At 34.4% G+C, this 26,434-nt stretch overlaps 1 protein-coding gene and 3 long non-coding RNA genes across 26 annotated transcripts in view; 1 reads left to right on the forward strand and 3 right to left on the reverse strand.

Moving 5' to 3' along the window:
- The window catches only part of LOC147658853 (uncharacterized), a 905-nt gene extending 177 nt beyond the window's left edge, over positions 1–728 (reverse strand). The window contains exons 1-2 of the long non-coding RNA XR_015290717.1: positions 486–728; positions 1–228 (exon numbers count right to left, since the gene is read on the reverse strand). The exon at positions 1–228 is cut by the window's left edge and continues 177 nt beyond it. This is a non-coding gene — a long non-coding RNA (uncharacterized LOC147658853). The remainder of the gene's footprint in view (positions 229–485) is intronic.
- Positions 1–21,846, forward strand: part of para (sodium voltage-gated channel paralytic) — a 55,385-nt gene extending 33,539 nt beyond the window's left edge. For 2 of the 23 annotated variants that reach the window (XM_086903107.1, XM_086903146.1), the window contains 22 exons: positions 1–236; positions 661–942; positions 2,729–2,785; positions 3,726–4,157; positions 4,296–4,389; positions 4,498–4,566; positions 6,606–6,883; positions 7,271–7,444; positions 7,536–7,886; positions 8,360–8,594; positions 10,111–10,242; positions 10,449–10,581; positions 10,719–10,843; positions 10,953–11,215; positions 11,329–11,502; positions 14,361–14,483; positions 17,871–17,993; positions 18,139–18,333; positions 18,408–18,653; positions 18,846–19,116; positions 20,379–20,683; positions 20,760–21,846. The exon at positions 1–236 is cut by the window's left edge and continues 74 nt beyond it. In XM_086903107.1, the coding sequence (XP_086759233.1) occupies positions 1–236; positions 661–942; positions 2,729–2,785; positions 3,726–4,157; positions 4,296–4,389; positions 4,498–4,566; positions 6,606–6,883; positions 7,271–7,444; positions 7,536–7,886; positions 8,360–8,594; positions 10,111–10,242; positions 10,449–10,581; positions 10,719–10,843; positions 10,953–11,215; positions 11,329–11,502; positions 14,361–14,483; positions 17,871–17,993; positions 18,139–18,333; positions 18,408–18,653; positions 18,846–19,116; positions 20,379–20,683; positions 20,760–21,542 (5,081 nt within the window). In that variant the 3' untranslated portion in view covers positions 21,543–21,846. Of the gene's footprint in view, positions 237–660; positions 943–2,728; positions 2,786–3,725; positions 4,158–4,295; positions 4,390–4,497; positions 4,567–6,605; positions 6,884–7,270; positions 7,445–7,535; positions 7,887–8,359; positions 8,595–10,110; positions 10,243–10,448; positions 10,582–10,718; positions 10,844–10,952; positions 11,216–11,328; positions 11,503–12,207; positions 12,331–14,360; positions 14,484–17,870; positions 17,994–18,138; positions 18,334–18,407; positions 18,654–18,845; positions 19,117–20,378; positions 20,684–20,759 lie in introns of all 23 variants that reach the window. The other 21 variants (XM_086903156.1, XM_086903172.1, XM_086903199.1 and 18 more) reach the window with 18 other exon arrangements.
- LOC105736649 (uncharacterized) lies at positions 10,855–14,575 on the reverse strand. Its single transcript, XR_004225674.2, has 4 exons — positions 14,325–14,575; positions 13,571–13,742; positions 13,341–13,460; positions 10,855–11,149 (listed from the first exon to the last, which is right to left on the reverse strand). It is a non-coding gene; the product is annotated as an uncharacterized LOC105736649 (long non-coding RNA).
- Positions 17,834–20,198, reverse strand: LOC105736650 (uncharacterized). Its single transcript, XR_015290716.1, has 4 exons — positions 19,431–20,198; positions 18,799–18,989; positions 18,137–18,715; positions 17,834–18,046 (listed from the first exon to the last, which is right to left on the reverse strand). It is a non-coding gene; the product is annotated as an uncharacterized LOC105736650 (long non-coding RNA).
- Positions 21,847–26,434: the final 4,588 nt, after the last annotated feature.

A 26,434-nucleotide genomic window follows, 5' to 3' on the forward strand; every position in this document is an offset into this window, starting at 1 on the left:
CCTTCGGCTGGGCATTGTTATCCGCCTTTCGTCTGATGACGCAAGATTATTGGGAAAATCTGTACCAATTGGTGCTTAGATCGGCCGGCCCATGGCATATGTTGTTCTTCATCGTGATCATTTTTCTTGGCTCGTTTTATCTCGTCAACTTGATTCTTGCTATTGTCGCGATGTCTTACGATGAATTGCAGAAGAAAGCTGAGGAAGAGGAAGCAGCCGAGGAGGAAGCTATAAGAGTACGTATTTGTAAAACGTATTGAAATTTGCCTACAAAAAAAGTATTTGCGCTCGTGTCTAGTCAACTGTCAAATTATCCCATCAATTCTTTTTCTAGAGGACACGTATTTTTAGAAATTCAAGATACACACATCATAAAACAAAACGCAAATACTTTTCTCTATCTTAGAAATTTTTTGGCCACCGTTCAACGAAGCAAATCGAAATCGACGAAAAAAGATGTAATGTAAAAATTCTCAGAATCTAACCTATCTTTTATCAACGAGTTTCAATCCAAATCCTATAATTATTCACACATTATTATTATATTACGATACATCTGTGTGCAAATGCTATTAAAATATTACTATTAAAAAAAACTAACTAAAACAAACTAACATTACTAGAGATTTAATGGATATATTTTGATGGAACGTATGACAGGAAGCCGAGGAAGCAGCACTGGCGAAGGAGAACAAATTAGCGGCACAAGCGGCAGCCCGAGAGGCGGCAGCACATGCGGCGGTGACCGCCGCTGACCAGATAGTCAAATCTCCATCAGACTTCTCGTGTCACAGCTACGAATTGTTCGTCGGTCAGGAGAAAGGGAACGACGATAACAACAAGGAGAGGATGAGCATACGTTCGATCGAATCGGTCAGCGAGCACAGAGTGAAACAGATCAACAATCACACGACCACCACTAAAGTGCGAAAAGTCAGCGCCGTAAGTGTCTGACTGGCCGATGTATCTCTCTCTTTTGTACCATCGATTTATCCTCCTTTGACGTAATGTACTCTCTTTTTGCCTCCTGTTATCGAACTTGTCCCCCTTGACCTCGCTTCTACGAGAGCGATTCACGCGAGGCTGTTCGATCTCGACTCGACTCGTCGGTGAAACATTGAAATAATACTTTTGTTTTTTTTCTATTTTTTTTTCCTGCCCTTCCACTATCGTATTTTGACTATATTCTATGGTGCACAGAGCTGTCCATGGGAGATTACATAATCCTCCGCCAATTTTATCCGAACGTTGTTTACAGTATACTGAGTATCAGAGGGATACTAAACGATTAATATTTAAGAGAAGAAAAATACTTGGAGGAAAAAATCCTGTTATAATTCATAGGAAAATTTACCATCACAAAAGGAAATATAAATATTCCAAGAACGTTAATGATAATTTATTGTATAGCGTAGGAAACATTTTAAAAATTTATTGATTAAGAAATGAAACAGGAGGAATATTAACGTGGGCAACTCTGTTCTATCCATTTATGCACTATGGTGTTTTGCCGTTTCAAGGACAGGGATGGATTCAGATTCAGATTTTTGTTGAGCGTTCGTCAACCTATAACGAATAAACTGAAAACAGGATGGTGGATTTGTTGACGGTGTGTTGATGGCAGTTTAGGGAAGTGAAGACTTGAAAATGTCTTGAAAAGGATAGACGGTTGATGAATCGTGATCAGGAAACGTTCCACTTAGGCTCAAGTTTAGCGACGAGTCGAGCCCCTTCATAAAAGTCTATCGCTCTGTAGCATGCTTGTCGTAACATACTGTAAACGATTGTTAAATAATGATCAATTTGGTACTTCGTTAGGACGCTTATTGAACTCCTTGCTTTCGTTGCGTTGAATTTTCTTCATCGATTCTTTCTTGGTTTCGAATGGCGTATAATGATTTTTGACAGCGTGCATTCCTTTTGGTTTTCCATCATCGGTCTGGTTACTCGCGGGCGCGTGTAAAAACAGTGTTTTAAATAGGATCGTTCTCGACAATAAAAAAGAAAAAAACGTTTCATTCTGTGCCGTTTTGCATGGTAACGCATGTGTGTAGTAGAGAATGGAGATACGAATTTTCGGTTCAAATAGGAACATTGATCTTGATAGTCAAGTAAAGAGATCGAAACTTATTTTTCAACAATCAGTCAAGTCACATATAAAAGTCCTGCTGCGGAAATTATTCTAAGAAGATCGATGGATAAATTTCTACTCGTGTTGTATAATTTTCACTTCCTGTTGTGACTGTTCAATGATACACGCGAATACTAAATTAGTTAGTAGATTTCCAAAATGTAAGATTGTGACCTTTAAAAAGTGATTCTGTATCTCATACGAGATATCAAATTCACGTTTTAAAGATACGTACCATACACTTACTCAGAAATTTCTATTGATTCATACTTAAAGGATGTAAAGAAAGATCAAAGAAAGAAGATCTTCGTGTCTCCCTTACTTCCGTTTTAAAGGCATTTGATCAACATCGTTTTACACCCTAATATTTGCGTTTGCGAAGACAGTTGTATCATTATATCTCTGCGTGTGTTAATCATCATGCTCTATCTCTCTATCTCTATCTCTATCTCTCTCTGTCACTTCTTTTGTGTATGTAACGCTTTTGCAAGTATTTATATAAACATATTATCCGTATCGAGTGCCTCGTTGGTGTACATATTAGACAACGTTACGAGCCGTTTGGTAGGAGATATCTTTTCTTGTTTTTTTCTTAAGGTCTCTCGCGCCGCTAATGGCCAGTTTACTTATGCCTACCAGGAAAGCCTGCGGAAGGTATGTGTGTCACAACGTGTCTGTCACCGCCGACCGTACGTACTACAATAGATGTACAGGATCCATGATCCAAAATTTCATTCGTCGATTAAAAACATATCCGATCCAAGGTTTCACGCGTTCGAAACGTTTCTCGTCGAAACGCCAACCTCGTTTTGCCATTAGAGGACCATTTTTGCACACACAGTCATTGTCAGAAGATGCTTGAAGATTCGATGGATCGCGATCCTCTATAGGGGAATATAGTATATTTTTATCGCTCGCATTTCGTTGCGTGAAATCACTTCGCGAGTATCCCTCACCGATCAAATCAAACAATATCAAACAAGTTTAAGAATTGATTTCACTCGAGATGCAAGATGCATATTCTTCCGACGAAACGAATCGCCCCACACAAAATCCACAGAATCTCCAACATCCTGTCGCCATCGTATCGAATTGTCTCAATCTTTAGAACCATCTCTCGGAAAAGATCTCATCTCAAAGTTCATACAAGTAAAATCCCATAAATAAGTACAATTTTTGAGCTTCACGTAGCCTCCACAAGCTCTCAAGAAACCGCAGAATTATAAAAAAAAAAAAAAGTTATCGAAATCTAAGTCATCAGGACCTCCTCCCCTCCCCATTGACCGACTATACAGGTTCCATCGATGAAGTAATTGATGAAGAAATGACACGACACGCGAAGCTAGCTCGAAGAAGGAAGATCGTTATATATAGTACATATAGGCGAATATATATATATATATATATATATATATATATAGGGTGTGTCTCGAGGGTGTTGATTGGAACATATTGGAATGAGAAAAAAAAAAAAAGAAAGAAAGAAAAGAAAAGGAAGAACCTCGCCCCATCCCCCTTTAAACCGCTCCACTCGCTTTTCGAGAGAGAGAACGGTGAGAGAGAAAAGCGGTGGTCCGCTTTGTTGTAATTTCAGGCGAGCCTTAGTCTGCCTGGCTCACCGTTCAATCTTCGCCGGAGCAGCCGCGGTAGCCATCAGTTCACGATCAGAAATGGGAGGGGCCGTTTCGTCGGGCCGCCCGGCGGTGACCGGAAGCCGTTGGTACTGTCCACGTTCCTCGACGCCCAGGAACACCTGCCCTACGCTGATGACTCGAACGCGGTCACGCCTATGTCCGAGGAGAACGGCACGATCGTTGTGCCCGTCTACTACGCGAATCTTGGGTCCAGGCATTCTTCGTACACGTCGCACGCCTCACGCCTCTCGTACACGTCTCACGGTGATCTGATCGGCGGGATAGCGAACGCGGGGAAACCTATGACCAAGGAGAGCCAGTTGAGGATCAGATCTGTCAGGCCGCCGTCTGTCAATGGACATTTCACGGATAATAATCAGAAGTACCATTACGTGAGTAGAAGAGAGAAAGAATTGGATCGAGGTGACGTGACTTGTGTTGTCTTTAAATGTCTTTAATTGGGATAAATGTTGTAAGGGATGTATAATGTTTTTTTTTTTTCTTCTTCTTTTCCTTCTTCCCCCGTTAAGGAGGGTGATCTGGAAGATCCAATGGGCAAGGCAAAGCAACAAGACAATCCGTTTATAGAGCCTTCTCAACAACATGCCGTGGTTGATATGAAAGGTAAATTTGTATTAGTTGAGTTGAGTGGAGGGATATTTTTTATTTTGAACGATTTTGATATTTGTTTTTTTTTTTTTTTTTTGAAACGTCGTTTTCTTTGGTTCGCAGACGTGATGGTGTTGAACGATATCATAGAACAGGCGGCGGGACGACAGAGCAGAACTCCGGAGCAAGGAGGTAATGTCGAATGTTCAACTCCTCCGCTCATTTTACTTTTTTTCTTACAGTTTTCTATCACCCTTTGTCACAGATGTGTATCTCTTGTGTGATGAGCATCCTATCATTTTGATGTACACCGTTGTTGAGACTCTTGTACAGTTTTCTCCATTTGATATTCAGTGCTGAAGATTTTTGTCTGAGCGCCTTGTACATAGTAGACCGATTCCTATGCGTATATTACAGTCTATCTATCTATTTATCTATCTATCTATCTATCTATCTCTCTCTTTTTTTTTTCTATTGTTTAATTTCAAAATAATTTCTAAACTCGATCGAAAATTATAATTTACCACTTTATTCCATTATTGGTTAATACCGATGTGTACTACAGTGCATGGTACGACTCCTGTTGATAATCCCAATAAGTTTCATTTTTATTATTATTGCAAGAGAAAGGAAGAAATAAGAAACGAGAAATAAGATGAAAGTCGTAGTGTAAAGGAAATCAGGATGATATAATTATATAGACATAATTTTCAAATCGTATAATAAGTAAATTCATCGAATAATTGCAGTGCATAAGCCCTCGAACACTTGGATGGATAACGATGTGAAACGAAATGAATTAAAGTAAACGAATTTTGTAACGGTGTCTTTTGGGGAAACAGAGTTTGTTTCCTGATCTATACGACACAGATTAACATCCTCGCTGCAGCTGCACGGTCCTGGTCGCTTCGTGCCTGGATTTCGCCTTCTCCTCGTCTGATCACCGACGTACACTGCAGCGAAAATTTTCATTTTCGTCATAGTCTTTATTCGTGACGGCACTCCGCTTCGAGGGCACCTCCGCCGCGTTTGCCTGCGTATTTGCACAATGACAAAGTAGAACCGCGAAGCTTTTTCCGACCGGTGATTTATTATTGTCATTCACCAATCGTCATCGACACATTTCAGTGCTCTAGAAAGTGCGATTAGAGCTTCTAATGTCTACCGTTGTTATAGCGAGAACACCAAGCAACATTGTCTCAAGCACATTGACTTACTATTAGGTTGCTGCAATAACTAGTTTAGCAACGGTTCAAAGAATTAGATCGATTATTATTTTGTCATACATTTAATTTCTTTTCAATTTATTAATATCTTTCACTCTTATTATTTGTGATCATTGTGTTATTTATCATACATTTGACAGTTGATTTTCTTTATATTTTATTTGTTACACTACATTATTTTATCCCCAGTAATCTTTAAATTTTTTATTTTTATCCACAAGTGGTTGAATGAAGGTTTTTATTAAAATTATCGTATCAAAGAGAGATCAATAAGTTAAACGAAATAATCTTAAAATTAGAAGATTTAATTTCTAGATAGAGTATAAATTTTCTTAAAAAGAATTCTTTTACAGCATGTTTCTTTCGTTTTTCTCCCTTTTGAGAATTCAATTTGCCCCATTTTAACCAGTACCATGTTCCACCAGTTGAGGATTAATTGCATTCTGAATGTCCACGATTTTTATTTATTCCTCACAGCCGAACTATAAATTTGTTCTTTACCCTCTTTTTTTTTTTTTCTGCAAGCTACCCACTTGTCGCACTCTTATTCCTCCTCATGCAGCTTCGATTTTTTTTTTTTTTTTTTTTAATGTCCCTGCACAGCTTTTAGGCTGCGCGTGTTCTTGTTAGTCGCGTTGCACATTCACGTGCAAATGCATTGAATGCACCATTTACGATTTCTTTCTTTCTTTTTTTTTTTTTTTCTTCCATTTCTTTCGCTTTCACGTGGCTCCGTACAATTCCTTCAAGATTGTTAATTTTCTCTCTCTCTCTGTCTCTCTCTCTCTCTCTATTTTCAGTTTCGTTTTGCTATGGTACATACCTCTGCTTGTCTTCTTGTTTTTAATAATCTGTGGTCTGATGAGTTAAAAAAAAGAGGAAAAAAAAAAAAAAAAGAAACAATGGAATGTATAAAGGAAAATTGTGCAAGCTTGATAAAGAACGAGAAAAACCTCTTTCCCCAAAAAGAGTGGTGCCAGACAAAATTACTAACACGCGTTACAGTTTCTTCGACCTATTACTTTCCGACAGACGACGATGAAGAAGGGCCGACATTTAAGGACAAATTATTGACCGCGGTGCTACGTTGCATCGATATCTTCTGCGTGTGGGACTGTTGCTGGTTGTGGCTTGAGTTTCAAAAATACGTGGCTCTTTTGGTGTTCGATCCATTCGTAGAGTTGTTCATCACCCTTTGTATCGTCGTCAACACACTATTCATGGCACTTGATCATCATGATATGGACAAGGATATGGAAAGGGTGCTCAAGACGGGAAATTATGTAAGTTTTATTAGGTTTGTCAAATAATATATTATCATCAAAAAATTTTCACCGATATCGAGTTGGAAAAAAATTGTTGTGTATGTCGAGAAGCAAAGTTTGCAGAGTGAAAAGAGTTTATGCGAGTTTATCGTGATGCAAAACATTTGAAGGATAGAGTAAACTTTGTAAATTGTGGAAAATTGCAAACAGTACAAATTTACAAATTTATTTTTTAGCGCAAGGTTTTGAGAACTTTTTCTTTCATGCATTTAAGAATTGATTTTTTCTCTCTCCTCCTCTCTCTCTCTCCCCCCACTCTCTTTCTTTCTCTCTTTCTTTTTCTTTCTCTAATAATAATAATAGATACTTATATATATATATATATATTTTGTCTAATAATTCTAGTTCTTCACGGCAACATTCGGTATCGAGGCAACGCTCAAGCTGATAGCAATGAGTCCGAAATTTTACTTTCAAGAAGGATGGAATATATTCGACTTCATTATCGTCGCTCTCTCGCTCCTGGAATTAGGATTAGAAGGTGTACAAGGTCTTTCCGTGTTGCGATCGTTCAGATTGGTAAGATTATCCTTTCATATATTTATATATATATTTTATTTTTACTTTCAATTCAAAATATTATTTTAAATAATAATCTTTCTGTTTCCAGTTGAGAGTGTTCAAACTGGCAAAGTCGTGGCCTACGTTGAATCTGTTAATTTCGATCATGGGTAGAACAGTGGGCGCCCTGGGTAATCTGACGTTCGTGTTGTGCATCATTATCTTCATTTTCGCCGTGATGGGTATGCAATTGTTCGGCAAGAACTACACTGACAACGTGGATCGATTCCCGGATGGTGATCTACCAAGATGGAATTTCACCGATTTTATGCATTCGTTCATGATCGTCTTTCGTGTACTCTGCGGAGAATGGATCGAGTCTATGTGGGACTGTATGCTTGTGGGCGACGTTTCTTGCATACCGTTCTTTCTGGCCACCGTCGTCATCGGTAATCTGGTTGTAAGTAGTCGCTTCACGACTCCCTTAATCGATATTAAATTACAGCTTACGTAAGGTTTGCCTAACTGATTTTCCGTTTTCATTATATCTTCTCTTATAACTCGAATAAAGATTTAACATTCGATATGTTAAAGTTTTATTTTTTTTTTTTTTTCAAGTTTTATACGTAATCGTTTATTGATTTTTTAGTTTGTATCATTCTTTTAGTTTTCAGGTATGTATTTTTTTTTTTTTTTTTTTTTTACATTTAAAGAATTGAAGAACTCTCCCAAGTTCATGTTTATTTCTTGGAAGAGATTAAATTCCTTCATATATAATCCCTTCCCTCCCTTCCCCCCCCCACAAAAATTACTATAATTTTTCCAAATACTTACTGAGAAATCAGAAATTCTTTCTCTAATCTTTCTCTTCAATTTAATTAAAAACGAGAGGAAATGAAGCAAATGAAAAAAAATTTGATGTGCAACGAACAGGTGCTGAATCTCTTCTTGGCTTTGTTGCTGAGCAACTTCGGCTCGTCGAATCTATCGGCGCCGACCGCAGACAACGATACGAACAAGATCGCGGAAGCGATCGATCGAATAGCACGATTCGTTAAGTGGATCAAGCGAAATGTCCTTTATCTTGCTAAAATGATGCGAGCCAAACTCACCAATCAGATATCCGATCAGGCGCCAGGTGAGGGACCGTCCAACAGTTGGAAAGAAGGTTTATATCCAATCAGATCGCTTGCTGTGTGCGCTGTGTAGTTCGTGGCACTGTTTTTCAGTTCTGCTTTTCACTTTTTTCAAAGAGAGAGAAAAAAAAAAAAAAGAGAAAAATCGTTTTTTTCTTTCTTTTTTTTATTACGTTTTACACTTATTTCGCTGCCAGTCGACGAAAGGAAATTTAAATTTCTCACTGACAGATTGAAAATTTGCAAGGAGAAACAGCGCGATAAAACACCATAGTTAGCAAAAGATCAATCCTTTTCTTTTTTTTTTTTTTTTTTTTTTAATACCTCAATTCATCTTATTTAGATTTGGTGCTTTTTATTATGAATTCCTTTTCTTCTTTTTTTTCTTTTTTATCCAGAAAACTGTTGACTGGTGTCACTTTTTTTTCTTTTTCTTTCTTTCTTTCTTTCTTTCTTTCTTTCTTTTTTCCTTTCTTTTTTATGCAGACATTTTAATAGGTTCGCTATTTCACTGTTTTTTCGACGAGATCAAAGATTAATAGAAAGAGAGTAAAGAGGGGAGGGGAGGGGGGGGGAGGGAAAGAAGATGAGGATAGATTAATTTTTGCTTCGCTGATTAGCCTTAGGCAGTTATACGTTGCTTTGCCTATTATTTTCACGTTGGAGAAAATAAACGTTTCGTCTTCCGGTATATAAATAAAGAACGCTTCGATATTATCGAACATGATCGAATAGTGATAGATTTTTGAGCATCGCGCGATACATCTGGATTGATCAGATTTTTGGAAATTTTAAAAATAAAAAAAAAAAAAAAAAAAAAAATCTTGATTAATCGTCGCATAATGTATGTAATGAATTTTTTTAAATTTCGAAGTAGAATCTCGATTGTAATATTTTGTGTATATACCGGATGTATATAACTCGAAATAACATCCTGTGTATAACACTCGTGTACAACGAAAATTATATGTACGCAATTTATTATTGCTCGTAAATTTTGCATTATTTTTTCAAGCAAAAGTTTCATATTTTCTTCTTTTTTACAACTTCTGCTTATTATTAATATTTTGCAAACAAAGGAAGAGAAAAATTACACCTTCTTCGATTCTGACCTAATATTATTAAGTATTAAGTAAACATACAATGTAATCCATCATGTATCGCGTATAAAACTAGTCACACTTGTCACCGTCGTTTAATCATAGTTTTTTAATAGAACAATATCGATAACGATTACACTGAAAATATACTGCATGAACGACAATACAAAAAAATTTACAGTTAAATAATAATACGAAAAAAAGAAAAAAAAGAAAAAAGAAAAAGAAAAGAGAAGAACAGAAGAAAAAATTAAATTCAACAGTACAACATTTATTTATTTTTTTTTTTTGTTAAATGTGTTTGGAGTTTGGAAAATGGAGGATCAATTTCTTAAAGAGTTCTCGGTTACTCGATGAAAATCACAACAGTTACTCTGTTCCATACAGATATACTTTTGACAAAATCATTCTGATAAGGGCGGGTTAGAGATTTTGTATGACTGTGCAGATGGAATTGATCGCGATGGGGACCTAGATCTTGCAGATGGCGAACTCGATGCGTATAGAGATAAGAAGAGTGCCAAGGAGCTGAACCAATTAGAAGTTGCTATTGGAGATGGAATGGAATTTACGATTCATGGTAAGATCGAGAAATGTTCCATTTCCACATATCTCTTCTTCGTCCAGATTTTTCACTTTTACAAATTTTCACTTTTAACAAATTGAGTATCGTTATTAATTTTATTATTTTTGAAGATATAACTTAGAAAAAAAAAATGCAACAGCATCTATTGTTTTATCGATAATCAAATGAGAATATTTCTTTCTTTTTTTTTTTTTTCGAAGGAGACCTAAAGAATAAATTGAAGAAGGGTAAATTGTGCATGAACAACAGCAAAGTTATAGCAAATTCGATAAATCATCGTGACTACAGGCTGGATAATGATTACATTAATCAAAATGAGGATGATACCATCAGGTGATTATCTTTTTGAGTTTTTAGTTATTATTATGGATTGTTATCGAAGATTATTTTTTTTTTTTTTTTTTTTTTAATGGAAAATTATATAAGTTTCCTTTCTGTTTTATTTTATTTTTTATTTGCTATTTGTGCAGTAATAAATCATATGGCAGCCATAAAAATAGGGCGTTCAAGGACGAAAGTCATAAGGGGAGCATGGATTCATTGGATGGAGAAGAAAAGAAGGATGCGAGCAAAGAAGATTTAGAACAAGAAGAAGGTAAATAATTGTTGCAGTGAAATTAAAATTTAATTTGAAGTTTGCAAATAAAAATATAAAAATGAAAATTATTAGAAACAATAATATAAAAATTAATTGTATTTTTAAGACCTTGGTGAAGAAGGAGAGGAAGGAGAAGGTGTTATAGGCGATGCGATTATCCAAGCAGAGGAAGATCCCATCGAATCCGATTATCCAGCTGATTGTTGTCCAGAAAATTGTTACAAGAAGTTCCCATTCTTAGCTGGCGATGACGACGCACCGTTTTGGCAGGGTTGGGCGAATTTGAGACTGAAGACCTTCCAACTAATTGAGAACAAGTATTTTGAGACTGCCGTCATTTTGATGATCCTTTTGAGTAGTATGGCTCTCGTAAGTATATCGAATATTTTTCATCAATCTTTATTATTTTCATTATTTCCTTTTATCTTATAAGTTTTCTTGTTATGCGAATAATTTTAAAAATGTAATCGTACGATGTTCAGGCCTTGGAAGATGTGCATCTTCAACAACGACCCATTCTGCAAGATATCTTGTACTACATGGACCGAATATTTACTGTGATTTTTTTCATCGAAATGTTAATCAAATGGTTGGCTCTTGGCTTCAAAAAATACTTCACGAACGCTTGGTGCTGGCTTGATTTTATCATTGTCATGGTAAGTTTAATATTTCTTCTTCAACATATTTTATATTTCGCATAATTTTATGATCTAAATGTGTGTAATCCTTTTTTGAAAAAAATTTTAAAAAAAGACTTACTAGAAGACTTTGATCAAAAAATAAAATAAACGATTACTCACATGAAGAATCGTAAATTATTTCTAAAAAATAAAAACATTTCTAACCTATTTTTAATAAAAAAAAATATGTATAATTCATATTCTCTATAAATTGTCTCTAATCTATTTAATAATTTAGATCATACTGCAGTTAAACTTCGTTTACTCCTAGAAACAAGCTTACAATAAAATTCAGCAGTATCTTATACGAAGTCTATCACCACATCCTAAACAATCATTTTTTCAACTTTGTATAAGATTTCAAAATGATCGAATCTCAATCAAGAAAAAAAAAAATCTAAAATACTTTAATTCCACTTTAAGAAATTAAAGATTTTGTAAACTTGTTGCAAAAAAAAAAAAAAAATCTCACTTTCAAGTTTCTCTGAGTGACGACGTGTTTCCTCCACTTTCTTCTTCTTCTTCTCTCAACCACCCAAAAAATATCTATTCGAAAAACGGAAGAGCGCAACGTGGAATCACTCCCTCGTGATGGATCACTGTGTATTACAATCGTCCACGTATAATAATCATGTGTTATGTATCACGTTCCATCTGATCGATATTTGATGATGATGATAGCTTTCACTGATCAACTTGGGCGCAATCTGGGCAGGCGCCGCAGACATCCCGGCCTTCCGTTCCATGAGAACACTGAGGGCCTTGAGGCCTTTACGAGCTGTGTCACGATGGGAGGGCATGAGAGTAAGTCATCGGTCAACGAGAAGCAACAAAGAAAACCGATAAAGATCGGCCTGATCCGGTGATGTGACCATCTTTGTCCAATCTTTGCAAATTTGACGGATTAAACGATCATTTTATCACAACAAACTTATTTTAAAATTCAAATATTACTCAATATTATAATTTTTTTCCCTAGAATTTTCTAATTTTAAAAAAAAATAAAATTCATTTTTATTTCATCAAGAAGAAATATATTTCTTAATTAAATCATACGGTGATATTTTTAAAATTTATTCTTCTGATCTTCACAATCCGTCACGTTTGAATCAGGGCTTTGGTTTTTCGACGAGTCGATATGAGAAAAGAAAAATAAATAAAGAAAAGAGAAGGGAACGATAAGTAAAAACCGAGGGAAAAATAAGAGAGGATATGATCGCTACAATGATTGTAGCCTTGTACTCTATGGTGTGCTTTCCAGTGTACAGAGTTACACCGGTGTCTCTACTTAATGTCTGCACTGATATTGAAGTTTTTGTCGTACTAGCTATTGCCGATGTACGCCTTTCCTAACAGTCTTTTTTAGCACAGTGATCGTTGTGCAAAATACAGTGTATCTATATACATATGAACTATATATATATATACATTATATATATACATATTATATTGCTTTGTGTGTACTGTATAATCTTCCTTATGTGTTAATGTACGCGTGTATACTACAATACTATATTATGCGCGTGTAATTTGGAATTTTGATCATCAGGTTTTTGATTTTTTACAATAACGCAACGCATTACGGTATCATTTTCTTCCATATATCTTTGTGAAGAATTGGCAAGAAATGTAATTTTTTTAAAATATAAAATATAATATATAGGAAATAATTTATTAATTTTAAAAAATATAAAAGAAGAAATTTCGTAATTTCTAAAGTTTAAAGTTCTCAACAATTCTAATTTACTAAAATTATATTGAACAAGAGAAAATCGATATCTGGTGCGTCGTTATTGCAAATACATATGACGAACCTTTTCATCTGTTTCAGGATGGAGCTGATTATCATGCTCGTAACTAATAATAACTCTCATCAATTCATTCATTGCTCTCTGCATTGTCGATCGTATTCACTTGATTGCGTACAATGAAATCTAGAAAAATTTATATGTAAATTAAACTTTCAATCCAATGAATTAACTTTTTAAATAATTTTAATATTACTTTAAAAAATAATTGTGCGCAAATAAGTGTGACACTATACCCATTCTCTGTGAACTGCTACTTGTGCCATATCTGGTTTCTATCAATGTCTTCGTCCCCCTGCTCTGGATATTTGTTGTATCTAACAATGTGTATCATACACTATTTAAATGGAACGATCTCTACAGATGGGACGGACTCCTGCATTATTTTAAATCCGCTTCAATGGTTTCCTCGATCCATCCATGGGCAATCGAGAAAAAAAAAAAATGAAATGAATTGAATTGACGTGTCGACCGTCAACCATAACCTCTATTTTCTTCTACCTCTTTTCTATCTTTTTATCAAATTGTCCCAAAAGTTTTTTCATCATCAAATAGAATAAGATTTAACGATTCTTTATAAGAAAAAATTATGCAATAAATAAGTCAAAACTTTGGAAGAATAGAATAGTAAAAATTTCAAGAATATGAGAACGGTATATACTTATATGATACATAAAATTTTATAACTAATAAAATATCACTAATAAAATATAAGATATATAAGTATGATCTATTTCTACTTTAAAAAAAGAAATGAAATCGTAAAAATTCCATAAAAATGAAGGAAAACTCTTGGGATAACCTGATACTTACTCTATCTATCTCTGTTTCTTTCTATCTCTTTCTCTTTCTCTTAGAATTCTAGTATTTGATAGTTGGGAAATGATTATATGATTATGATGATTATGATTACGATGATGATTATGATGATGATGATAATGATGATGATGATGATGATGAATTCGTATCGCGAGTAGCCTGTCTGTCTACCTGTTGCTGTGATCCGCTCTCGTTTCTCGCTCGCAGGTGTCACTCATTAACTTCGTAGCGTCGCTCTGTGGCGCTGGCGGGATCCAAGCCTTCAAAACAATGAGGACCCTAAGGGCCCTAAGGCCACTCAGGGCGATGTCTAGAATGCAGGGAATGCGGGTATGTAGCCCACAGTCTCAGCAGACCTTGCCGATTACTTTTTTATTATGTTCCCAAAAGAATCGATCATTATTCTTTATATTGGGCGAATCGAGCCATCGAGTTGGGCATATGTTTTTGGAAAAGTTTTCGAGCCATGAAAATTTTTAAGCAAATAGTTCTGGACGAGTAGTACTAGTGAATCATAGTGGTAGATGATAGAATGGTAAATAATCGGTCTAGAACTATTTGATTGGAAATTTGTGTAAAAAAAAAAGAGAGAGAATATTTATTACTTATTATTTAAAATTTAGAATTATAATTCGAATCATTGCTCCTTTTTTGAAATTGAATTACAAGCTGATAGTATATCGATGAAATTAGGGTTATATATAATCGATAGGTTATATAATAATAGCGTGTAATAAAATTTTTATTTATACTATTTTAACTTTCTACATTTATTTCTCAGAAAAACATAAATATTAGACAATTGATAAATGGAATAAATAAGATCATTATTAAATAATGCCTAACTCTAATGATAATTTTCGATTCGTTATATATAATTGATAATTTTCAGATTTTCAATTTAGATTTTTTCGGTGCCGTCGAACTATCTTTCGATAACGAACGATTAAAATTATTAATTATTCGAACAATAATATCGATCTCGATATTGTCAAAATTTTTAAAAACAAATAAATGAATAAAATAAATTTAATAACGGCGGCACCGTTTTTTTTTCTTTTTTCATCGCGAGACTCGACAATGAGGCCGATTGGAGTTTTATATTAAAAAAAAAATTTTTTTTCTTTATTCCATTATTAATTAAAATATAATTATATATTAAATAATCAAAATATTAATGCAAATTAAATAATGGAACAACTCTTCGGTCTCGCCGTGTCGAAGACTCGATTCCTTTTGCACGAGATCATAAGTAGGACGATCGCGAATGCACTTGAGCTTAAAATTGCGAATGTACGGCACGTAGACTCGTTCTTTATTGAACAATTCTCTGCGAGATATGCACCTTAGAGGACACATATACGCTATATTGTTCGTGAATTTAAAATCAACGAAAGTTTATTGCAAATTCGAAACAAGATCCTATTCACAATTTTCTATTTAATAATCTCTCTAAACATTCAACATTTTATTCTATTTCATTCCATTATATATCGTATAATCCAAGATAAAGATCCAATTTGAAATATAATGGAAAAAAAATTTCGGTGAAAAATTAAAAATTAATTCATTTCAGATTTATAATTCTTTTTTTTCAAATATATATTTAAAAATTATTATAAAATTATTATATGTAACGAATTAAAAAAGGCTGTCAATGAACTTTGCTTTTGATACATCTAACAACTTTTAAAGCTACATTTATTTAGTTCTCAATGCTCATATATATGATGATTTCAACGTTAATTCAAATTTTTTAATTAAAAAAAAAAAAATCACAAACAATCATTCACGATCCTCGGTGTATTTAGATTATTATCTCGAGCAACGAGCCTGAAACGTGCCTCAACTCTACTAAAATACTGCTAAACATATTATATCTCAACATGTTAAAACGCAAGCAACAACACACGTATTATACCAAACATATATACATATATATATATATATATATATATATATATATATACTAGTTACTTATCATTTTCGGATGAAAATTTAATAATTTACATATCTCATTACAGACATATGATTCTACATAACTGTAATACAAGGTCGCTGAGATACTGGGCGTAGAGTTACTGTCATGCCCACGCCCTGACACTATCTTATCCTACCTTTTTATACAGTAGTTTATAGCTACTATTTTTCAGCATACATCTCTATCTCTACGTATATAAATATATATTATATATAATACATTGTAAAAGAATATTATATATCATATATATTATGTATATTACTTTGATATTCTGTTAATTTTTTTTCTTTATTTCTGCATGGAATCGTTGCTTGCCGCTGACAAAATGCTGAAAATTACGCACGACATGATTGCATCAGACAAGGAAAAGAATCTTTTTACTATGCTTATGCTTCTTACGCCACCTGCTGCTGCTTTATTTCTCGTGTATTCTGATTATGAAATTCTGGGCACACTTGTAAAATTTTGATCTTGAGACAACACATGTTATGAGTACGCACCATACGTCACATCGATCAATGATCAGGCAAATCGATACTTTGTTACTTCTTAATTTTCTTATTCTATTCGTTTCTATTAAATGTAAGTGAATCGTGAATCTCGAGAACGCAGAGGCACTCCTTGTGTTTGCCATTTTCTTTTTTCTTTTTTTGTTCAATTGAATCGTTTCTATTTGTTTGAAGACTTATAATTTCTTGTGTTTTATCGATATATATATATATACATATATATCTTATTTCGAGAACGCAAAAAGTCTTCCTTGTGTTCGCCATTTTTCTTTTTATTCTCATTTTTTACTTTCTATTTTGTCCGTTTGTTTGGAAAATTGTGATTTCGATGTTTTATTGATACATATCTCTATGTTCGTGCGGTGTAATTGTACGAAATTGAACGTGGTAATTGGTGGAGTAAGTATGCAAGATTTACCTCGGTTTATTGTTCCATAAAAAATGAAAAATTGAATCATTTCGCATAAATTATTTAGAAGTAAACGAGCCGAACGGGATACTTCATCGACTCCGTTTCCTGATTTGATCTTGTGAAAAATCGAATGAAATTAAGTAGAAATGTTGTACGCTTTTTTTTTTATTATTAATTAAATATTTTGGGGATTCTAATTCTTGTAATAATGAACTAGAATTAAAATTTACAGAGATTTAATTGCTATAAGTTCTTCATATTTCTTCGCTTCCATACTTTGAAGAAAAATTGTATTTTTTACATTCAAATATAATTCTTTTTACTTCATTACTTTTTCTTCTTTCAACCAATAAAAAAAAAAAATAAAAAATAAATTTTGGTATTAGTTAAGATCAAATGTTTGAAATTTTTTTCAATAAAAATAATAATTTAGAAGAGAGAAGTTAAGTAGAATGAAATATTTCGTTTCAATTTCGATTCAAAAGAATTACCAATGAACTTAAAATACATAAATATTTAATTTTTATTTTTTTTAGATTATTATTAACTTGATCTTAATTGATTTAATTTCGCAATAATGATACAACATTCCTAATTCCTTTCACGTGATATTTCATATATTTTTTTATTTTATCGCAAAAGAAAATTCCAAAATTCAAATTGCACATATGACGAACCAGTAATACACGTAGGCGTAGATTATAGAAAACGCCTAGAGATGCATAGAAACGCATACTTAAGCACATAGACAGGCAGAATAACAAAAATAATTGAAACGTTTTTTAAATACTTTAACAATATATTTTGTCTAACAGGTAGTCGTCAACGCTTTGGTTCAAGCCATTCCATCCATTTTCAACGTGTTACTGGTGTGTCTTATCTTCTGGTTGATCTTCGCCATTATGGGTGTACAGCTTTTTGCCGGCAAATATTTTAAGGTATGCGTTTATATTATTTTTTACATCATCCACCATATCTTTATTTTTAATCTCTGCAATTTTACTAACTATTAATTCTTTAAAACAAAACAGAAGAATTTCGATATTTTTCTATTAAATCGACAATATCATTTCATTCTTACAGTGTGTAGATGCGAATAAAACAACACTCAGCCATGAAATCATTCCTGATCGAAATGCCTGCTTGGCTGAGAACTACACTTGGGAAAATTCTCCAATGAATTTCGACCACGTAGGAAAAGCTTATTTATGCTTGTTTCAAGTGGCTACATTCAAAGGATGGATTCAGATCATGAACGATGCCATCGACTCTAGGGAGGTGAGTGTGTGTAAAAATTAAAGATTTTCCATTTGAAAAATTATCATATTTTTGTGGTTTTTTTTTACTTGCAGCTCAACAAACAACCAATTCGTGAAACGAACATCTACATGTATTTCTATTTTGTATTCTTCATTATATTCGGATCGTTTTTTACCCTTAATCTATTCATTGGTGTGATCATCGATAACTTTAACGAACAAAAGAAAAAGGCAGGAGGTTCCCTCGAGATGTTCATGACAGAAGATCAAAAGAAATATTACAACGCTATGAAAAAGATGGGTAGCAAGAAACCACTTAAAGCCATTCCACGTCCAAGGGTACGTATAACATATAGTTTCATATATTGTCATTATTAATTTCGTTTTCTCAAATCTTTGATCTAAAAATTTGAATTAGAAATTGATCTTAAATTTGAAAAATTTAAAATAGTGAACAACTTATACAACTTTTTCTATTCCTTACCTTTTAATTGCAATATTTTAATATCGATCTTTTTTCCTTTTTTCCAGTGGAGACCGCAAGCAATAGTGTTTGAAATAGTGACAGACAAAAAGTTCGATATGATAATTATGTTGTTCATCGGATTGAACATGCTTACAATGACGTTGGACCATTATCAACAAACTCAGACTTTCAGCGATGTTCTGGACTATCTAAACATGATATTCATTGTGATATTCACCAGCGAGTGTCTCATGAAGATCTTTGCTCTACGTTACCACTATTTCAAGGAGCCATGGAATCTCTTTGATTTTGTTGTTGTTATATTGTCAATATTAGGTAATGTAATGTAATGATCAGTTCAGTCGTATGGCACAAGTGAAATTGATATGCCAATGAAAAAGTGAATCCTGTTAGCTTTCTTACACTGTTAGTCACAAGACATATCTTACATATTTACACACACACTCTCTCTCTCTCTCTCTCTCTCTCTCTGTCTCTCTTCTTTTTTCTGATTAGGATGGAAATGAGCATGTACAAATCTTATTGCACGTAAAATTAGTATCTTTTTTAAACAAAAAATAAGCATACAGGATTAATATTTCACATGTGCCGCAACGACTGAGCAACTTCATTACGTTATGTAGCCTTACATTGATGTTATCTGTTATCCTATCCTGTTTAATCCTGATATCCATATTATGTGTTTCCTTCTCGTCTCCTCCGGAATTCTAAACATGTGTCTAATCGTCAAAAACAACATTATAGTTATTTATTTATAAATAATATATTAATATATTGAAAATTTAAATTAATTCATCGAGTTTTCATAACGATATAATGTTGTATTTCATTGGTTTTACGCATGTTTATTGATGTAAAGACGATCATTAGTCAAAAAGTCGGGTAAGAGGGGGTCTGTATTATAAAAATATCTTTTTTCAATTAGTTTTTCTTAGAAAAAAGCAATTGATTAGTAGTGTGCTCAATTTCTAATATCTAACACAAAAATCTACTATATCAATACATTTTTTTCTCTGATACAGCACCACGTAATGTAACGAGTGATCGAGCTTTAATCAACTTTCTGATTTTTTCGATCAATTTAAATGCATGTTACATTTATAATCAAAGATAGAGAAACAATTAGAGAACAAGAGATGATAATCCTTAGGATTGCGTGATGCATGTTTTTTTTTTAATCTTTTTAATCTAATCTTCTTTTTAAATATTGAAATCATCATGCATCGTACACTTTCAAACTTTTTTTTAAAGAAATTTTTTATAAAAATGTTAAATGAAATAAAAAACACAATATTCATTCATTATAGAAAACCAATTAGAACTAAAAAATGCATAATTTTTTATATGTTTTATCTTCGATGAATGAATTAAATTCTATAGAACAAATAATCTTGCGTGAAAAATCTTTTGCATGGATTTTCTAGAATATTCTTTAATTTATATGGCACTACCTAATTTACTTAGATCACATAACCTTACCTTAGACAGCACATATCCTTTCTTACTTTCTATTAATAGCAATAAATTTATAAAACATCTTAAATTTGTTGTAATGAATGTATACATATTCCCTTTAGGTCTGGTCCTCAGCGATATTATTGAGAAATACTTCGTATCGCCAACATTGCTTCGTGTAGTAAGGGTGGCAAAAGTCGGTCGTGTGCTTCGACTCGTGAAAGGTGCCAAGGGTATTCGAACTCTTCTTTTCGCCTTGGCGATGTCGTTACCAGCTCTCTTCAATATTTGCCTATTACTGTTTTTGGTGATGTTTATCTTTGCAATTTTTGGAATGTCGTTCTTCATGCACGTGAAAGACAAGAGCGGACTGGATGATGTGTACAATTTTAAAACGTTTGGACAGTCGATGATATTGTTATTCCAGGTAATTAAACATTAGATCTTTTACAATCTATAAATTTTATCTAGATACATGAAAACTCATAAATCTATATATTCAGATGTCAACGTCCGCTGGTTGGGACGGTGTTCTTGACGGTATAATAAACGAAGAGGACTGCCAGGAACCAAACAACGAGATAGGATATCCGGGCAATTGTGGTTCGTCTACGATCGGCATTGCCTATCTTCTCTCGTATTTGGTGATCAGCTTTTTAATCGTGATAAATATGTACATCGCCGTAATCTTGGAGAACTACTCTCAAGCGACCGAGGATGTGCAGGAAGGTTTGACGGATGACGATTACGATATGTACTACGAGATCTGGCAACAGTTTGATCCAGACGGGACACAGTACATCAGATACGATCAGTTGTCCGATTTCTTGGACGTGCTCGAGCCGCCACTGCAGATACACAAGCCGAACAAGTACAAGATCGTATCGATGGACATTCCTATATGCAAAGGAGATATGATGTTCTGCGTGGACATCTTGGACGCTCTCACCAAAGACTTCTTCGCGCGTAAGGGTAATCCGATCGAGGAGACAGCAGAGATCGAGGTTCAAACGCGTCCAGGTGAGACTGGTTATGAACCGGTCTCTTCTACTTTGTGGCGTCAGCGCGAAGAATATTGCGCGCGTTTGATCCAGAACGCTTGGAGAAAACACAAACAGCAGCGTCTAGGCGGACCCAGCGAAGAAAGCGATGACGCTGACACGGATCCACGAGTCAGACAAACCGCAGTCTTAGTCGAGAGTGACGGTTTTGTAACGAAAAATGGCCACAGAGTTGTCATCCACAGCCGATCGCCGAGCGTAACCTCGAGAACCGCGGACGTCTGATCGGCGTCCATAATGTCTCCAGCACCGCCACCGTCGTAGCAAGCGCCACCACGAACCACAAATTGGCGGCGTCCGTGCGACGATCGCTCCATCTGCAGCATCGCCGATTAACAGCTATAGAATTACCGACAGACGCGTCGATTTCACGCAGCGTCTGCAGTGCTGATACTGCTCGCGAGGAGCAGCGGCCTCACGGACCTCGCGCGCGCTCTCCATCGACAGCCTTATAGTTGTATAAAAAATAAAAGAAAGAAAAAAACAAAAAAAAAAAAAATAAAATAAAATAAAAAAAATAAAAAATACATTCCTCCAACGAGTTGCCTTTAATCTACTGTAAACGCTACGATCGTTGGGAAAGACACGTCGCTAGCTGATGAACACACGAGCGAGGACTAGGATACACGAGACATGTGTTTGTTTGTCCTGAACGAGTCAAAAACGGGGCGCAAATAATAAGATGATAAAGAGAAACATAAAGTTATCATCAATCGTCCGTGTTCGTTATCGGATTGGTTCGGCTCTCGTTCCGTGGTGCAAGAGGAATTCATGGAATCGCAATTGAAAAATAAGATTTGGCTATGAAACGAAGATACGGATAGACATACGAAGAGGAATCGAAGGACAAGAACTTTAACAGGAAAGAACGCATATAAAGAATATAATGATAGTCGGTGTATAGAGAAAAGTGTATTTGACTCTGTACAACGTAACCTTCGAGTCGACTTCCCCCCCTTTAAAAATAAATCAGGGCTCGAAGGTTAACGTTGCTACGCGCTCAGTATTCCTGCCTTCGATGGACTTCGTTACGGTACTTCTTACCGTTCTTTTTTTTTTTTAGAAATCGTACGATGACGATGACGATCCGCGCCGGCTGCGTTAGCTGCACGCATACTCGAGACGCAATGAAATGAAAAATCTTTTCACGTGACCGACAATGAAATGAAGATCTACGGTGGGATATTGCCGCGTTTGCAAAAAGAAAAAAAAAAAGAGAGAGAGAGAGAAAAATGAGCGATCGTTTCTCATCGTTTCTCTAAAAGAAAACTTATCGGTAGAGCCGATTCGTAAAATTCTATCCGCGTATATTGGATTTTTTACACGATTTTGACAGCGACTCGCCAACTCGCTGGCAAATACAACATAAACGAAAAGAAGTTAAAAAAATATATAGAAATGTAATAAAAAAAAAATCAATGTTGATTCGCTGCGGTCGAGGTTCGTGGGTGACATTTGTTCATTTATTTGTTATTCTGGTCATCGTACTGTGGTGTATAATAAATACGAGAAAGTTTTTTGAACTTAATTAACTGAGAAAAAGAAAAAAGAGAAAAATGACGGAGAAAACGAAGACATTGATGAAGATGCTGATCATAACTGACGATAATAGTGAGGATGATCATAGAATGATTAAGATAACGATTATAAATCATGATGATGATGGTGAATAAGAATGCTAATAATGTGAAATGTACGCGTAGTTTACTACAATTTGCTCGGCTTGAACAAATTTTGCGCAGTACGATGCGCAAAAATCCGAATGCGCGGCTTTGTTTTATCTGACCCTTTACTTTTCTGTTCCTCTTATCTATTTCTATATTTAAATATCAATGATCTGTATGGATCTGTAAACATTTGATTTATATATTATTATTATATTAACAATCTCTGATAATTTTACAGCGATATATTTAAGAAATCGAAAAATTGTTTCTAAAAAAAATTAGAAAGAAATACGATTGTGATAATTTATTTGATAAAGCAGATTTAAATTTTTACATAAATCTTTTTTGCAATAAGTTTTCATTGTTATTGGTAAAAAATAGTTTTTTTTTCAATATTTATAAATAATTATTAGTTTTCTTGCCAAAAGGAACAGAGAAGAAAAAGGAATGGCAAATACAAATTTCGCAATCATCATCAGCTAGATATTTACACATTTGCAAAAACTTACACAGACACAATCTTACACGACGTAGTGATGCGCTTTGGAATAAATGAATATACATAATAGTGTAACGTTATTCGAATAATTGTAATCGACAACCGCGCGCCCGTAAACCCGTCTCGCAGTAAACGCGTAGTCTAATTGTTTAAATGAGTAAAACGAAGTATAAAATACCGCATGTTTTAAATAATGTGGAAAAATGAAAAATTAACTCGGTTGATAATGTAGAATTGGACACAACTATTTTTAGCTCATTTTCAAATTATATTTCTATCAAAATTTAACTCAATTGTTAAAGTTACAAAAATTTGTTATAAGAATAATTAATATAATGGGATAAATTTGAAATTTAAAGAAGCATTTTAGTTGCAATACGATAATTTAAAATAATTTCTTTAATATTTCAATGTAAATAAATCATTTATATTTCAGAAAAAATTTAAAATTAAAAATTCGCTAAGATTTTTAATTCTCTATTATAAAATTTGAGTGAAAAAGTTGTGTCATTCTACTTAGTTTAATAATAGATGCCAAAATGACACGTTAAGTTTTCAACAAAAATTGTTGAGATTTCAAATGATTATTTTGCTGTTCGTTGTTTAAAATATTTAGTACACAGTTTCTGTTGAATTATCAAACGTGATTTATCTCTATACGAGAACAAACAATGCAAAAACGCCCAAAAAGTACGTTGTACCATTTCCATTCGTGATTCGAGAAGATGCACGTTTAAAAATAATAACGATTATTGACAAAATAACCACACATTTTCTTTCATTATGAATCACGATACAAATATTAAAAAAAATTTCGATATATATTCTAAACGATTAAAAAAAAAAAAAAAAAAAAAAAATAAAGAAAAAAAATCGATGCTTCATAGAAGAAAGGAATCGTTCGAGTTCCCAGCTCGATTTCGAACGGGTTTACGTGCTTAATAATTTCGTGAAGGATCGCGTGCCTGTTTCATAAATAATACAATCTTGTCCTCCAGATGACACGATAGGATTGTATTACGATCGAGTAAAATTATTTCGATATATATCGAATAAAATTTTCAATAATCGTAAACATGGCACTCGATTTTATCACAAGTCAATAACCTCAATCGCATCGTTCTCGTGCAACATAAGAATTCGTAGGTATAGTGAAGTGAATCGAGGAACGCGTTGTAAGTGATATGCACACGGAGATAAACGAGAATTCGTTGGAACGCGTCTGTCTATAATAACGGCAATGCACAGTTCATTTTGCCGAACAAAGTACAGATTAATGCATACATATAGGTATATTATACATATAGGTACTTACACGAACGAAAGTTATCTCGGGCTAGCACGTAACGAGCGTGCGGTGGTGAGGCAACAACACAGAGGACAAACATGAACTAATATGTGTGCGTGTGTGTGTTAACGCGGATTGCGCAATCGTTATTTTTCTACGTTTACAACCGCGTTCTGAAATGGAATAGAAAGAAACACGATGGGAAAAGGAACGAGGAACGCACCTTGTTGCTCGTGTGTTTTACCGGAAACAGGTGTCGTGTTAGCGACGGCGGAAACGCTATAATAAACGAAGCTAGAAACGTTCTCGCTGGTCGAAAACGGACGTGGCAAAAAACTCGCAGCTCGCTCGAAGGATTGTATTTGAAATATGTAGCAGGAACGACGACGAGAACATAACAAAAACGATGGTTATGAATGTTACGTGAGCCGGGAACGGTGTAAATTCATTACACATAGGTTGAAAATGAGATTAGGCAAAATACAGATATGCAATTAGGTACAGAAGTAATGCGAGAAATAACGAGAAAATATGGAAACAGATAAAAAGAAAAACAAATGTTCATTATTTTAAGCTACGAAGGCTCAAGAGGGTGAGGATCATTGTAAATTATTCGTACAAATAATTCACACACTATCGGTGTCGAGTCCGCTTTGTCAAAGTATTTTAGAGAAGCCTGTCCGATATTAATGTCCTCGTACCTTTTCTACGTATATTATAATTGCATTTCACGATTCTCGTCGCGGGCCATTCGATGATCTTTTCGTGAGTACGCTTCAAGGTATACGCATGCGCGTGACTGCGTCCTCGCGACTCGTTCGTTCGGAAGAGATCGTCGTTCTTCGTTTCTTCCGAGACTTTCGACTTTCTTATATTCTGAATCTCTCTTTGAAATGATTCTGAATAATATATCCGCATTATCATCAATTATCAATCAGATTCATCGCGTCACCTATTATCTCAATAATTTTTTGCAACGAAAACGCAGGGACATGGATTATGCCTAAAAAAGTATTGTGTGATGCCGTTGCTGTTTGCATATATTATATTTGACGAGAATCTTCGAGTTTTTTTTCTAGCCGCACGTTATTCAAACATTGTTTTGTAGAGATCAAAATAATCACGATGATATTCGAAATATACGGTCATGCATCTGATATAACATAATATAATCTAATATACGGAGCACGACGAACGACGATGACGACGAAACGAAACGAATAGAGGCACGAGATCGATCGACGACGATTCATTTAACTCGTCGATCCTTCTTCTATCGAAGTACGACGTATCTGATGGTCCGTCCGGCTCACTGTCTAATTACTCAGATACCCCCTCTCGCCCCTTTTTATGTTTCTAACCTCTCCCGTGCTGTAATATGTGCAAATAATTCGATAATAATCAAATGGTTTGTACGCAAATAATATACATATATATTTTCGATACTACTTTGTCGAATGGGCAACCGCGAACTTCTAGAAGCAATAAAACTCTCGAGACACACGACAAACGTTAGAAGAATAAAAAAAAAAAAAAAAAAGAATATGTAAACAGGGCGTAACGAACGAAACGAAATGCAATCGTGCAGAAAGTGTTCCAAAACACATTGGCCTCTTTTTAACGATAATTGATTTTGCGAATCATATAAAAATCGTTCTTCCCT

The sequence above is a fragment of the Apis florea genome, unplaced genomic scaffold (genome assembly GCF_048593485.1).
Source record: "Apis florea isolate Af1SG1 unplaced genomic scaffold, ASM4859348v1 contig_1615_pilon, whole genome shotgun sequence".
Classification (NCBI taxonomy): Eukaryota; Metazoa; Arthropoda; class Insecta; order Hymenoptera; family Apidae; genus Apis; species Apis florea.